This window comes from Platichthys flesus, chromosome 16 (genome assembly GCF_949316205.1).
Source record: "Platichthys flesus chromosome 16, fPlaFle2.1, whole genome shotgun sequence".
NCBI lineage: Eukaryota > Metazoa > Chordata > Actinopteri > Pleuronectiformes > Pleuronectidae > Platichthys > Platichthys flesus.
The window spans coordinates 7181381-7194875 of record NC_084960.1 but is presented as its reverse complement, the minus strand read 5'-3'; the positions used below and the strand labels follow the sequence as shown (position 1 = coordinate 7194875).

The 13495-nt window shown below is 46.1% G+C and overlaps 2 protein-coding genes across 2 annotated transcripts in view; both read right to left on the bottom strand.

The window, feature by feature from the left end:
- LOC133971107 (retinoic acid-induced protein 1) overlaps positions 1 to 4270 on the bottom strand; it is a 51228-nt gene extending 46958 nt beyond the window's left edge. Inside the window, exon 1 of the mRNA XM_062408328.1 lies at positions 4156 to 4270. The gene's annotated coding sequence lies outside the window, so the exon portion shown is untranslated. The remainder of the gene's footprint in view (positions 1 to 4155) is intronic.
- A 5603-nt stretch (positions 4271 to 9873) lies between these two features.
- The window catches only part of fam20ca (FAM20C golgi associated secretory pathway kinase a), a gene marked incomplete in the record, with an annotated part of 28989 nt that continues 25367 nt past the window's right edge, over positions 9874 to 13495 (bottom strand). Inside the window, 6 exon segments of the mRNA XM_062408329.1 lie at positions 9874 to 11721; positions 11973 to 12032; positions 12318 to 12399; positions 12496 to 12605; positions 12737 to 12917; positions 13426 to 13495. Coding sequence (XP_062264313.1) covers positions 11463 to 11721; positions 11973 to 12032; positions 12318 to 12399; positions 12496 to 12605; positions 12737 to 12917; positions 13426 to 13495 — 762 coding nt within the window.

Sequence of the window (13495 nt, the reverse complement as noted above, 5' to 3'; positions counted from 1 at the left end):
CCTATTACCTGCAAACTGCATTAGGCCCCCGAGTCCAGACACATACATGCATGGATACACACACACACACACACACACACAGACAGTTGTGCATGCAAGGAGCTACTGTGTGTAATCAGATCTAGGTTAGCAGCCGCGGTGCACTGTTCACTGGAACAACGTGTACCCACCCTCTCTCACTGCACTCTCGCTGAGTCCTGGTGAATATGCTACGTATGTGTTTGTGTGAGGATGTGATGCACATGAAGATGGAGGCTGGGGCTTAACACTGTGTGTGTGTGTGTGTGTGTAGCGCTATCTATGTAGTAATCCTAAATGAGAAAAAAATGTCAGAACCTATAAACATAAAAGAGAGTGGTATTCCAACAATGTATGTGGTACTAATCGTAAACTCACAGGTACTATGTCATCATCAGGTTTCACAATCAACATGCTGTTAAGGTTGTGTAATGGTAAAAGTTTGGTTAGGTGTTTCGGCACAAACACTATAATGTGGTTGGATTTAGGAAATGATTGCGTTTTCAATAAGCACTTCCTTAAGGGTTAGATGACCTCTGTTGTTTAGGTTGCTCAGAGGTCATGGATAGAAGAAACAACACAGACCATTGGTATCAAAAGTGAAATAAACCATTCATCCACCTTTGCCTCCTGCTCCTTTAATGTCACCTGACTTCCTCCGTTGCTCCCGTCATAGTCACCACGTCCGCTGTGGGATCTCCAAACGATAAAACATTTAGTGTGAGTCGTTATAAGCTGACACTGAGGACAGCCTCGATAACACTGCACAGCTTGTGGTCATTCAGAATTGGAGTCAATTAAATTTATAATATTGTTAGGTCGACCTGTCCGGGGTTTACCCGCCTCTAGGCCAATGTCACGTGGGATTGTCTCCAGCCCACCCCCCTCCCACGACCACGACCCTGGATGGATCTGTTGTGAAGTCTCAACCTTACTGTGTCAAGTGCCTTGAGATAATGTATGTCGTGATTTCGCTGGATTTAATCTCAAAGCACAAACACATTGTAGCACAAGATGTACAAACAAGCCTGGATTACCAACCGGGCAATTCACCAGAGCTCTCAGATCTTAGGAGCCTTGAGAGCCATCGGCCTTTCAGTAGGGAATTCACTCATTTTGTGGGAATCAAACCGCTAACACTCGATAAGGGCCGGATGGAGGCGAGTTCCTCTGTGATAAACGGATAAAATATTCAATCGAGGGCCACAGCGTATTTTCTGCCCTTGCCCCTGTGAGGTTTAACACAGCTCTGTGTAAAACGTGTGTTGTGCCACCGTGCTGTGTTTATTGTGCACATCAATAAAACGCATAACGAGGAAATCAGTTAAGATAATTAACAAAAGCCAGAACAGCGATGATAGCGAGGGGACGACTCGCTGTTGTTTCTAAAAACAGGGATTGTCGTTCGATATGAATACTGATGCCGTGCTATGAGTCATAGGTGGAGTGTCCACATTCATTAGTAGTTGTGTGTGTGTGTGTGTGTGTGTGTGGGGGGGGGCTTTTAATGACGGTGCCGAGGTCCAGTCGCTCCCTACAGCCCTGCTTGTGTTCATGGCACTTCTCTTTAATGAGGGACAAACATTCTCCCTCTGTGTCTCTCTCTCTGTCTCCTAAAAGCCCCCCCACAGTAAATAACCATGAGCCTCCGGGGCAATTAGGTGGGCACTTGGGGCTTATAGTGCGGTGCTGGTAAACACACGTAATCTCGCTGTCGCTCACACACAATCACTGACGGACAGGACGGTGATCTATAGTTAGAAACAAGAGTTTTTGTAAAGTCACATATAAACAAAAGACAGATGAGGTAAAGTCCCAGACTTGGAGGGACAGAGAGAGAAGACCAGTTGATGTTTCAGATCTCTAACAATGGCTGTTATCTCATATGTCCTTCACATGTGCTGTTGTATATCATTTTGCCTGTTTTATCCCAGATTTCCTCTCCCTCTTTCTTCTCCTCTCCTTGACCTCGTCTATTTGTTTTGGTCTGTGACCGAGAGACAGAGAAGGAAAAGGAAGGCAGCGGAAAAGAAAGCAGGGGAGGGAGGGAGCGTCTCAGAGGGGAGCTCTCACCTTTCATTTCACTACAGCAATGATTTGCCAATTTCAGAATGCCCTTTACTGACCATCACACGTCACACACACACACACACACACGCACACACACACATACACACACACATACACACACACACACACACACACACACACTGAAACCTACTCTCCATGCGCCTCCCAATCTCCATGATAATCAGCTCCCTTTCATTGGGTTGCATCATGCAGGAAACCTAATGTTAGTCTAGGTGTGTGTGTGTGTGTGTGTGTGTGTGTGTGAAGGAGAAAAAGTCAAAGGAAAAGGAGGACGGACTTTCTGTTTTTGTGTGTGAGTGTGTGTGCACCAGCTTATAAAATAGAGTAGTTGTGTATTCAAGGTACTTTGCCATGCTGTGTCAAGCCAGTTGTTTGGCTCTTGTCTCATCTTTTTATTTTTGACTACAGAAATGCTGCTTTCACCCAGGCACACACACGCACACGCACAAGCACATGAACACACACACACTCTTTATCCCAGTGCAGCTGTTTACGTGTCGATGGCAGCCATGTCGCTGCATTGCTATAGGGGATCAGCTTCTCATCTTCCATTCATATATTCTTCCTTCCCATCACTTCTTATCACTCCCCCTCTCCTGCTCTATCATTCTCTCATTCTGACTCTTCTGTGCACAATGTGCTTGGATATTTCTAAGCTCACAGACACACAAACACACACAAACACGGACATGCACTCATACGCAAATGATCACACAGCACTGCCGTTCTCTATCTCACCTCTGTTTTCTGTCCCTGACACCTCTCTGCACTCTCTCTGCGTTATCTCTGTTGTTACCTCCTCCCTGTTGCGGCCCCCCCCCCCAACAACACATACACATACACATACACACACACAAACACACACACACACACACACACAAACAGAGCCACACGCACATGCACTCACACACAAACACATATTGCTGGCTGTGTCTCTCTTGCTGTTTTTTATTTAATCCTTGCTTCTCTCTGTCACACCTCTCAGACCGCCCCCCTCTCTCTTTCTCCCTCACTCTCTCTCTCTCATTCCCTCCCTCTCTCTCATCCTCTAGGTAGTGTCAGTTTCATTTAGCTGTGACACTGCAGTCTCAGTTCATCTTTTAATGGCACTTTTAATGGATGCAAAGCCACCTCTGAAGTGCACCTATGCATCAGACCCACACGCACGCACACACGCACACGCACACCAGCGCACACACACACACGCACACACACACACACGCACACACACACACACACACACACACACACACACACACACACACACACACACACACAGCATGTATCCCTCGGCAGCACACATCAGGTAAAACCATAGCGTATAAGCTTATACAGTGATATTGAGGATGCTGCATGTGCCGGTAGTGATTACATATTAAAATTACAATAATAAATCCACAAGTAAACAGAGATTAGAAGAACCAGAATCAATCTTCGTCATTGGTTTCATAAGATATGTGTGTATGTGCAAGTTTGTGTGTGTGTGTTTGCATTTCAGATTTCTCCTTATGCAATAGGCAGAGTAAACAGCGTGCTATGACACATCGCCGCTCTGACATAGCGTCCCGTTATAGCACTACGTAACACAGGATGCTGAACACAGCCAGGGCAGAAAGAAACAAAACAGCAAAACGGAGACAAACAAGAGAGCTTCCAGCTCATTCTGCATGTTCTCCATGTGTCTCGCAAACAGATTTAGTTTTTGGTCATCATTTTCTGTGCCTGTTGTTTGGACAGATGCTGCTGGAAGACAGGGTTAAGGCAGGTGTCTGGTACGGGGAGGTTGTGTTTGTGTTTTGTGTTTGTGTTTGTGTGTGTGGGAGTCGAATGTTCTTCCGCCGAAATGAAAATAGCACGCAGTCCTGTGAGGGACCCAGCTGTCCTCTATGTGGCATGCACACACAGACGCAGATCTACACACTGACATGCACAGACACACGCCCCCTCGACCGTTCCCCCTTGCTCTGACTTCCATCTGCACAGTGCTGCTGTGCATCGTGTGCCGCGATACAGAGGAGAAACAAATGACAGGGAAAAGCATGGTACCTGTGTTAGGGGAAAGCCGTTCTCTCCTCTTTTTGTTGTCCCTCCAATCCCCCTCTCATTCAGCTGTTCTGAGCCGAGTCGAGCTGAGCTGAGCCGAGCCGAGCTTACAGCGGCGAGGCTCAATCCTTTTACCCTGCGATGCTGAAAATGGCACCAGTATTCCCTGATAGCGGCAGCCCGCCTGCCTCTCTCTCTCTCTCTCTCGCTCTCTCTCCCTCCCTCCCTCCCTCTCTCCTCTCTCTCTCTCTCTCTCTCTCTCTAATGTTCTCTAGCTCGCCTCCCTCCTCTGCTTGTCTGCTGCCATGTTGAGTGCACACAGGGCGAGGGACAGGTTGAAAGGAGGGGAGGGGGGAGGAGGATGGTGGTGGTGGTGGTGGTGGTGGAGGAGAAAGGAGGAGGAGAGAGTGAGGGGGACTCAGGGGGATAAGAAAGCAATTAGAAGACAGCCCCTCTTCCTTCCAGTCGGGAATGTATAATGGAATTAGCTGGGGGGGGGGGGGGGGGGGGGTGGTAGTCATTGGTGTGTGAGTGTGTGTGTGTGTGTTTGTGTGTTTGGGTGCCTCGTCCTGCAGCCTGTGCTGGGGAGTATAGCAGCCTGTCGGACAGTCACCTCGCACTAATGTGAGTGTGAGGGGGAGCAGATGGGGTTGATGGTGTGGAGTGAGTGAGTGAGTGAGTGAGTGAGTGAGTGAGTGAGTGCGTGTGCGTGTGCGTGTGCGTGTGAGAGAGAGAGAGACAGAGCTTGAGAAAGAGAGACCGCTGATGTACTGATGGGAGGGAGGAAAGGAGTGGTTGAGCTGTGGGACCACCTGCTCCTTCTCTCCCTCTCTCTCTCTCTGTCTGTCTTCCTGCACTCACCCGCAGGAGAGCTTCTGTCTCAGATTTGCTCTCTCTCTCTCTCCCTGTCCTCCCTCCCTCCCTTTCTCTCTCTCTCTCTCTCTCTCTCTCTCTCTCTCTCTGAGTGGGTGGCGAGAAACCTGCATGTGTGTCTGGGAACACAACTGTGAATGTGTGTGTGTGTGTGTGTGTGTCTGTGTGCATGCATGTGATCAAGAGGGAAAAGGAAACTCGAAACGTGCAATTTTCCATGTGCAGTTGTTTGTTTGTTTTGTTGTATCCTTCTTTTTGTTTATCTTGTTTGGCTCAGATGTGTTTGGTTCTGTTTGTCGTTATCTGCAAAGTGTGTGTCTGTGTTTGTCTGTATATGAGTGAGGGACACTCCAAGTGTATGAAAAGAGATGACCAAAATCCCAGTGTGTCAGGCAAGGAATAGATTGTGTGTGTGTGTGTGTGTGTGTGCGTGTGCGTGTGTTTGCGTGTGTACGTGTGTGTGTGTGTGATATTCTTTTGATAGAGAGTGACTGAGGCAGGCACTGCGTGGGGGAGATATGTGTATACGTGTGTCGCTGATTGTGCCATGAATGAAAATAAGGAGTGAGTGAGTTGGGGAGGGGATGGGAGAGGGAGGGGAGGGAGGTGTGACTCTCCTCCCATTCAGCCACCTCTCTCTCTCACTCTCTCTCGCTCTCCCTCTCTCTCTTTCTCTCTCCTCCTCCTCTTGAGTGACAGGCGAGGGGCTGCTGGCAGCTTGTTCAGGCGCGCGTCAATAATTAGCCTCCTCCTCTTCTCTCCTGTGCAGAATTAGCGCATGTCGCAACGCACAGACGCCGCCTGAGCGCGTGTAGACTCTCTCGGTCACTCTGAATCTCTGCTGTGCAGCCGAGGGTGTTTTCATCGGGTTTACAAGTGGCGCCCCCTTCCCATCCTGCCGCCATATATATATATATAAATATATATATATATTGTGCGCTGTGCAATTATGGCAATGGCCCGTGATCGCTCCTGGCTTGCAGACACACACACACACACATACACAAACACACACACACACAAACACACACAAACACACACACTCACGCACGCACACACACACGCAAGCGCGCTATGATGGATAGATGCGTAAAGGAGGAGGGCGCACTCGACAACCTCGGCTGTTTTGTTTCTTTCTTCCTTCTCACTTAAACAAATTCGCGCCTGCACGCACTGCCAGTAAGTCAGTCGCACACGCGCGCACACAATCGCACACGCGCAACGGTTCAAGGGCGATTGATTTGGAGTTTAATTTCTCTCCCGGCGCTCTTGACGCAAAAGGATGCGCCTGTGACTGACCTTGACGACAGACAGGGGGTAGGGGGTGGGGGGGAATCACTCTGTCGCCATGCAGCAAACAGACTCTGCTGAAGACACACACACACACACGCACACACACATTCAGACACACACACACACACACACACACACACACACACACAATGCATCTTCACCTTCTACGTTCTAACCTATTACAAATGAACAGTTTCCATCTGCTTTCTAATTATAGTCCATTCCTAATTTTAGCTGCAGCCGCGAAATGGTCGTCTTTTAATAATTCATGAGTTCAGACACAGAGCCTCGCTGCTCCTATCTGGCGCACGCTTACTGGCACGGTGTCGTTCAGACGCCTGGAAAAACGAGGTGAAGAGGCCAGCCTGGTTTTTCAGAGAGGAACACTGCACCGTTAGCTTGAGCTTACAGACAGAAAAAGTTCTCAGTGAGTAGATTGTGAAATAATCAAACCCTAGAAAGCATACTCACGTGGGCCACTTCAGGCCATGATGCAGCACTCCTGGCCCACTTGTAAAAGAGCACATGTGGCTTCAAAACAAATATGGTGTTATTTGAAGTGGCCCATGGAACCTTTGGAATTTTGTCTTACTTGTGGCCCCAGAACAATTTTGCTGTGCAGGGAAGAAATGCAGATGATAGGGAGACACATCGGCCTTCATCCTATTCCCTGCACATTTTAGGTCAAGGCACCAAAATAAACGTGCTGGTGCGTATTCGGCAGTTTGGAGGTCAGCCCCACCAGATGCAGGGAGAATCTGCACAAGTCGTTATCGCGCCGGTTCTGTGAGCACGTAGTGTTACTTTCCACTCTGGGACGGGTTTGTTTTGATCAATGCGGATCTGAGTGAGGCGGGATGGTTGCCTACAGCGCTGACATCAATCGAGACGGACAGGGGTTAAAAACGACTGCATGTGAAGAAGCACTTGAAAGCTCCTCTCATCTCAGCTCGCCATACGCTGTGACGCGTGCACATGCACACACACACACACACACACACACAGTCACACACACACAAACACACACTCAAGCCTGTTTGTGTGTAGGCCTACAGCGTGTGGGGGTGTGCTTGAGGGTACATGGTGTTTTCCACCCAAATATATATATGAGTGCGAGAAGTCTGTTGTAGCCTACAACATTATTATTATATAAAGCATCTCTAATAATATTTCACTGAAATTATATAATGTATGTGATGATTCTCTATTGTAAACAACACAGACGTCTTGTTTGATGTGCAGCTCTCATCTCTCGGCTGTGACGTTTCAAGAAATGTTTACGTCAACTCAGGAATAATTCAAGTTCACTGATGGAGGTGTGTGTGTGGGGGAGGTGTAGGGGTCAGGGTGGCCGAGGACTCAACCACACACACACACACACACACACACGCACACAAACACACACCTTGGGATCAGTGGGAGGCTGGGCTGGAACGGGGGTCGCTCTCCTGTTGCCATAGAGACGGGGAGGAGGACAGCGGTGTTGGATACTGTTACTAGGCAGGAGAGGCTGCCACTGGAGGTGAGAGTTGGGTGGTGGTCTGCTGTGGATGGTGTAAACACCGTCCGGGCTGAGTGGGAGTGACTAGACGAGACCGTTCCTGCTGGGACTATTTAAGTCCGGTGGAATAAAAAACAATTCTCAGTTTGGTTTAGAAATGACAGTTGGAAGAAAAGGGAAAACAGAAGAGTTGATTGAATCAGTGCTCGGCCACATCTGACTTATTAGAGCAAATATAAAAAAAATAAAAAAAATACGTTGTAATTATGTTATATATCACTTTTATTGAATCAGTCAATCAATGTTTTGGTGTAATGCAAAATCTAGGTCACTACTTTGAAGTACACCAACTTCTTCACATGTGCTTTTTCCCTCTCAGTCCTTAAATAGAGGTGAAAGTCATGAGAGGTGGAGCCCAGACGTCACTTGAAAAATCAGCTCATCGCTCTAATCAACCTGCGTCATCTCCTTAACGGAGATGTTTACCTCTCAAACGTGACCGTCAGGGATCGAGCGCCACCTGGTGCTGACCTGGCGCTTTGTACCCAAAACTGCTTCCTGTGCTCGAGCCCCACCGTGATAGATTGTGGTTCACTTGCGCCCTCTCCTGGGGAAATATCGGTATGACCATCGTCACTGTGTACCAGCCCAAAATAATAAATGCAGCCTTTAAAAAGTTGTTGTTGTTGTACTGGTGTCGCAGTGATGATTAAAGGGAACCGTTCTCATTTCTCTGTCTGTGTCATAAATCATAAATAGATGAAAAGTAAGAGCTGCTCTGCCGAATGATATACATAAAGTTTATCCATAAATAAACCAAACAACGACCTCATTGTTATGACTTGCTTCTTCACCATATGTCACGTCAAACCATGTCCACTCGCTCCCTGATGCCTCAAATGGTCCCACTGTCTGTAGTTACTGGCACCAACAGTCCCATTGTGGCCCTCCAGCACCGCGGACAGCGCCCTGGTAGCTGCGGATAAGGCCGCTGTATCACTTCAGCACCACGGACAGCGCCGCGAGCTGTTTAAACGTCTCTCGAGCGATGCTAAGCTAAAACTCTCTGGTGGAGCAAGACTGCAGTTTCCCATTAACATTTTGAAAACACGTTTAGAGACTAAGGCTGTCAGGGATGTAGAAGTAGTTGCAACGTTCATTTCAAACTTTTTCCTATTTTTCAAAAATTATTGAACAGATATCAAAATGTATAGTTCTATGGTAAATGGAGAGTTTCTATATATTCAAATAGTGATATTATATGCTACGCCTTTTCTATCACTAAGCATTCACACACAGGGGAAATTTGGGGTTCAGAATATTTCCCAAGGACACTTCTTAATGCAGACTAGAGGAGCAGGGGATCCAATCACTGACCTTTTGGCTAGTGAACGACCCGCTCTGCCTCTTGAGCCACGGCCGCTCTGGGTAAATTATTCTTGGTATAATTCACACCTGCAATTTTAAACATTAAGTTTGGCTTTTTCGACCCACATTAAAAAAGAGAATCAGCGGGGATGAGAAGATGTTACAGGCAGACTGGCAGAAAAGGGCCTTTGCACAGGCTGATTCGCAAATCAGTTGTGCCGAATAAAATTCAGTCTTTGCCTCAGGAATAAAAGATGAGAGGAAGTGAATATTTGAATGCTAAGATGACAAAACAACATCGGCTTAACATGCAAAGTGCAGTTTGTGTAGGAGTGCATGCAGAGTCTGACTCACCCTTGGAAGACATTTACCTTTGAATGTGCTTTGTGTGATCTGTGAGATGAGAAACTTTATTCCAAACCTGTTGTGTTATCACAGTGAGCAGATATAAGCCTCTGAGAGGGGGATCTAAGTAAAGTCCTTTACTGCTCAGAGACATATTGTAGTAATTCACGTATAAGATATTGTTATGTGCTGTCAGGGAGTTACCTGTTAAGTGCCTGCAGAGTGTCACAGATGTAAAATGTTTCTTCTGCCTTGTTATTCGTCACCCCCTCTGACAGGCGCACATATTCAGAGGAGGCCCATACGCTGACAGCCGCCCGCCCACACACACAGAGTTTTTTCCTCACTTTTGTTTTTATTGCACACTTTAATCATTTAGTAAACAGATCTTCACAGTAACAATGCAATAGCAGAAAACAGAAGCGAATCACTGTGCGGTGCAGGTTGTCAGGTCTTCAAACTATTTATAGGTATTTACACTGAGAATATGAAAACTGTTCCCGAGGTTATCCCTGTGGTGGGACGAGGCTTTTGAACCCCTCCATCAACCCCCGAGCAGGCTTGAGTCCGGCTCCCAGGCTCGACACTGTCTGTAGCTCTGTGAATCCTGTCCGTACTGCCAACCCAAAAAACATTCAAGTACTCCATTTCTGTCATTGCACAGGTACCGGGTTAGCCAATACACAGGACCCTAGGAGGAAACTGAAGATTGCACTGGCACCACTTCTACAACTTAATGTCCCAAATCAAAACAGCTTAGTGTTCTATCTAAAAATAACAAAACCCAATTTAACCCAATTTACATATTATCCAAATGCTAAATATTTCCTCTATAGTTTCCTATAAAGCAACTTGAATCAAACCCATAACCAGCAATTAATTAAACCACTTTCAGTCCTTGTAACGCACCAATAAATAGTCATTTGGACAGGAAATCTCATAAAATGAAACAACATACAAACTGTAACATTTTGCCTTGAATAATCTGTAAAATTATACCCAACAATACTAAATGTTTGAGGCCTGCAGGTAAGAACGTTTGTGCATTCAATTGAACTGACATAGCATTTGAAGACCGCTAACCAGCCCATCAGTGTGGGCTCCATTTATCACATGTAAGAGTGTTTTGGGTTTGTCAAATAATATTTTAGTGTCATGCTGTTTGTACTGCATCTATGTGCAAGCTCAACTTGCAGGGGAGCTGACAAATAAGAAAAAGGGGATACAAAATTGGAATAAGGCAAAATGATGGTACTGGTTGAACAGTGAGAAGAATACTCCTCTTTATGCTGTTCAGAAATATAGATACATTAAAAAGTCCAAGTCTGTGCCAAGACCAAAAAATAGATAAAGAAAACCCACCACTAAAAACCCTTTTCCCTATTTGTTGTACGTCTTTGTACTCGGCCTTAACTTCTCGTCTCGATGAAGTTTACAGCAGAAGGTGTAAACTATAATTTCTGACATGTTTTAAATCAAAATTATAACCGGAACCTTCGTGATAACAGATAAAGCTTATTATCTGGCCATGAGATGCCCAGTCAGTGCAATTTCTCATTTGGTTATGCACTAACATAATAAACACATAGAAACAAGCTGGCACCCTCATATTCAAAACAAACAGGACAAAATCTGAACACAGCAGTGGTTCCTGTGTGTCTCATACAACATCTGATGAAAGAAAAATACATCTGCATCTAACAAATACAAAGCCCCTGTGTGAGCACAGTCTTCCATCGTGTCTGTGGACAGTTTCTCCCACAAACACAAGTTTCCTTAGAGGCAATGATGGCAAGTCTTGGAATTCACTGAATTCAGCTTGATATCAGAGGAGGGATTTTTGGTCCAATCCCATTGGTCAGACAGCCGCAGGCCACCGCGGCACATTGTCCATCGTGTCCCTGGGGGTCACTCTCGAGCAGTGCCCTCACTACCTGTGGCCTCGGCTCCTGCGCGTGGCCGTGTCCCCGACTAAATCCTCCTCCACCACGTTAACGGAGCCCTCTTTGTCTATGCACCCCGCAAGGACCTGCAGCACCAGCCGGAGCCTGCGGTCCATGGCCTGGAGGTGAGGCTGGATGAGGACGGGCGACAGGCGGTCATGCAGCAGAGACTCCTCCATCAGGGAGCTGAGCTGGTGCTCCTCCTTGGCCAGCAGCTGGAGTCGCTGGTATGTGGACTTCCTCACCCTGGAAACATGGGAGCGAGGATAACTGAGCGATTGACCTCACACATCCGGATAATGAGTGTTGGCTGCACATATTCTAAAAACAAGTGATAATAGTTTTCAAATTTATGAATTTTATACTGATCCATCTCGATGGACTTTGCTTAGTATGATCTTAAGTTATCTCCGCTTTAGATTCAGATGTTTCTTCTTTCTGAAAGGCCTCAGATTGACATAGCTTATCCCCGAAGGCCATGAAAAGACTTCACAAACCTGCAGCACTGGCTGAGGGGCACCAGGATGGACAGCTCATCGTGGGAGTGTTTTCCAAACCTGCAAGGGGGGAAATAAAAAAAACACAAGTTTTATCAACAGCAGCACTCCATGCCGAACTTTGCTTTTAAAACAACTATTCAAACTATTACGGCTGAAGGTTCTGGGATGTATTTCTTCTAAATCCTCAAAGCGTGAGAAATATTTTAAGTGAGCAGATTGATTTCAGTTTCATTTCTGGTTCTTGATCCAGTAGATCAAACATTTAACAGCTACTAATACAGAGACTTATAGAAGTACAATTCAAGTATATATTATAATATAACAGCTGATTGATGTCTTTACCCTCTTCCGTTGTCGAGGTGAATAATGAATGTGTCATTTCCAAACTTCTCAAAAGTTTCATAATGATGACGATCCATATTACCTGCACAAGGAGAAATGGTGCATGAGTAAGTCATTATTTATAAAAAGAGACCCATTCGTTTTAATTTCCCATATTAATGACATTTTCTTCACGTACCCATTAAGAAGTCAAAGATGGTCATGTCCATGATGTCCAGCAGTCGAGTGCCGCGGTCATACGGTGGCGTCTGCTTCACCTCGTCACAGTAATCTGGGTCCACCTCCCACCTGGGAACATGTCAAAGATATGGTTTAGATGATAAGATGATTACATGTAGATTAATGGAAAAGAAGCACAGACCAATCAACCTCGCTGCTGACAGATTTGTGAATGTGCTTCACTAGTCTCGCTCCCTTACTCTGCCTTCTTGCGTTTGTGGTAGGAGCGTCTCCAGGGGTTTCTCCATGTCTTGCGTTTGGCCAGGTTCAGGTCGGGCAGGAAGGCCGCCAGCGAGCCCTCGATCTGGTCTGGTTTCCCGCACAGAGCGTGCTCCGTGGAGCAGTAGTAAGAGCATTCGCCGTAGAAGCAGACGTTATTGGCTGAGGGGAGAAAAAAAGCAAACGTACCAGTTTTGAATTGCAGTCAGAGAGAAGGAGGGAGGAGTGGTTGAAAAATAGTAAATAATGTGTCTGAATGAGAGAGTGAGTAACAAAACAACAGATATGAAGGAAATAAGTAGTAGACGGTGAAAAGACCAGGACATTTCACTTGTATTATACATTTTGTTTCTGTTAATTGTTTAATCAAAGAATCGTTAAAACCATCATGTTTTACGTAGTAGTATTTTGCATAGCACAAATTGATTTAACTTCAAAGCGCCACCCTGTGTTCAATTTTTCTTTTTGGCTTTATTTGTGTCATACAACAGATTGACAGATGACATTTTCATTGCTCTGAAAAAATTACCAGGATGTTCAAACAAGCCAATTTGCCTGAATCAGTTGTGTCTTAGAAGGGAAGCCAGTGAAATACATTTGTCTAAGTAGGATGAAAACAAAAAGAAGCTAAGACACTGTGCTAAACCGCAGAGGCGGGCGGAGTCACTACCTGGGGAGATGAAGAAGGTTCTCCACAGCTTCTTATCGCGGGTCACATCTCTGATCTCTCTTGTCATGTT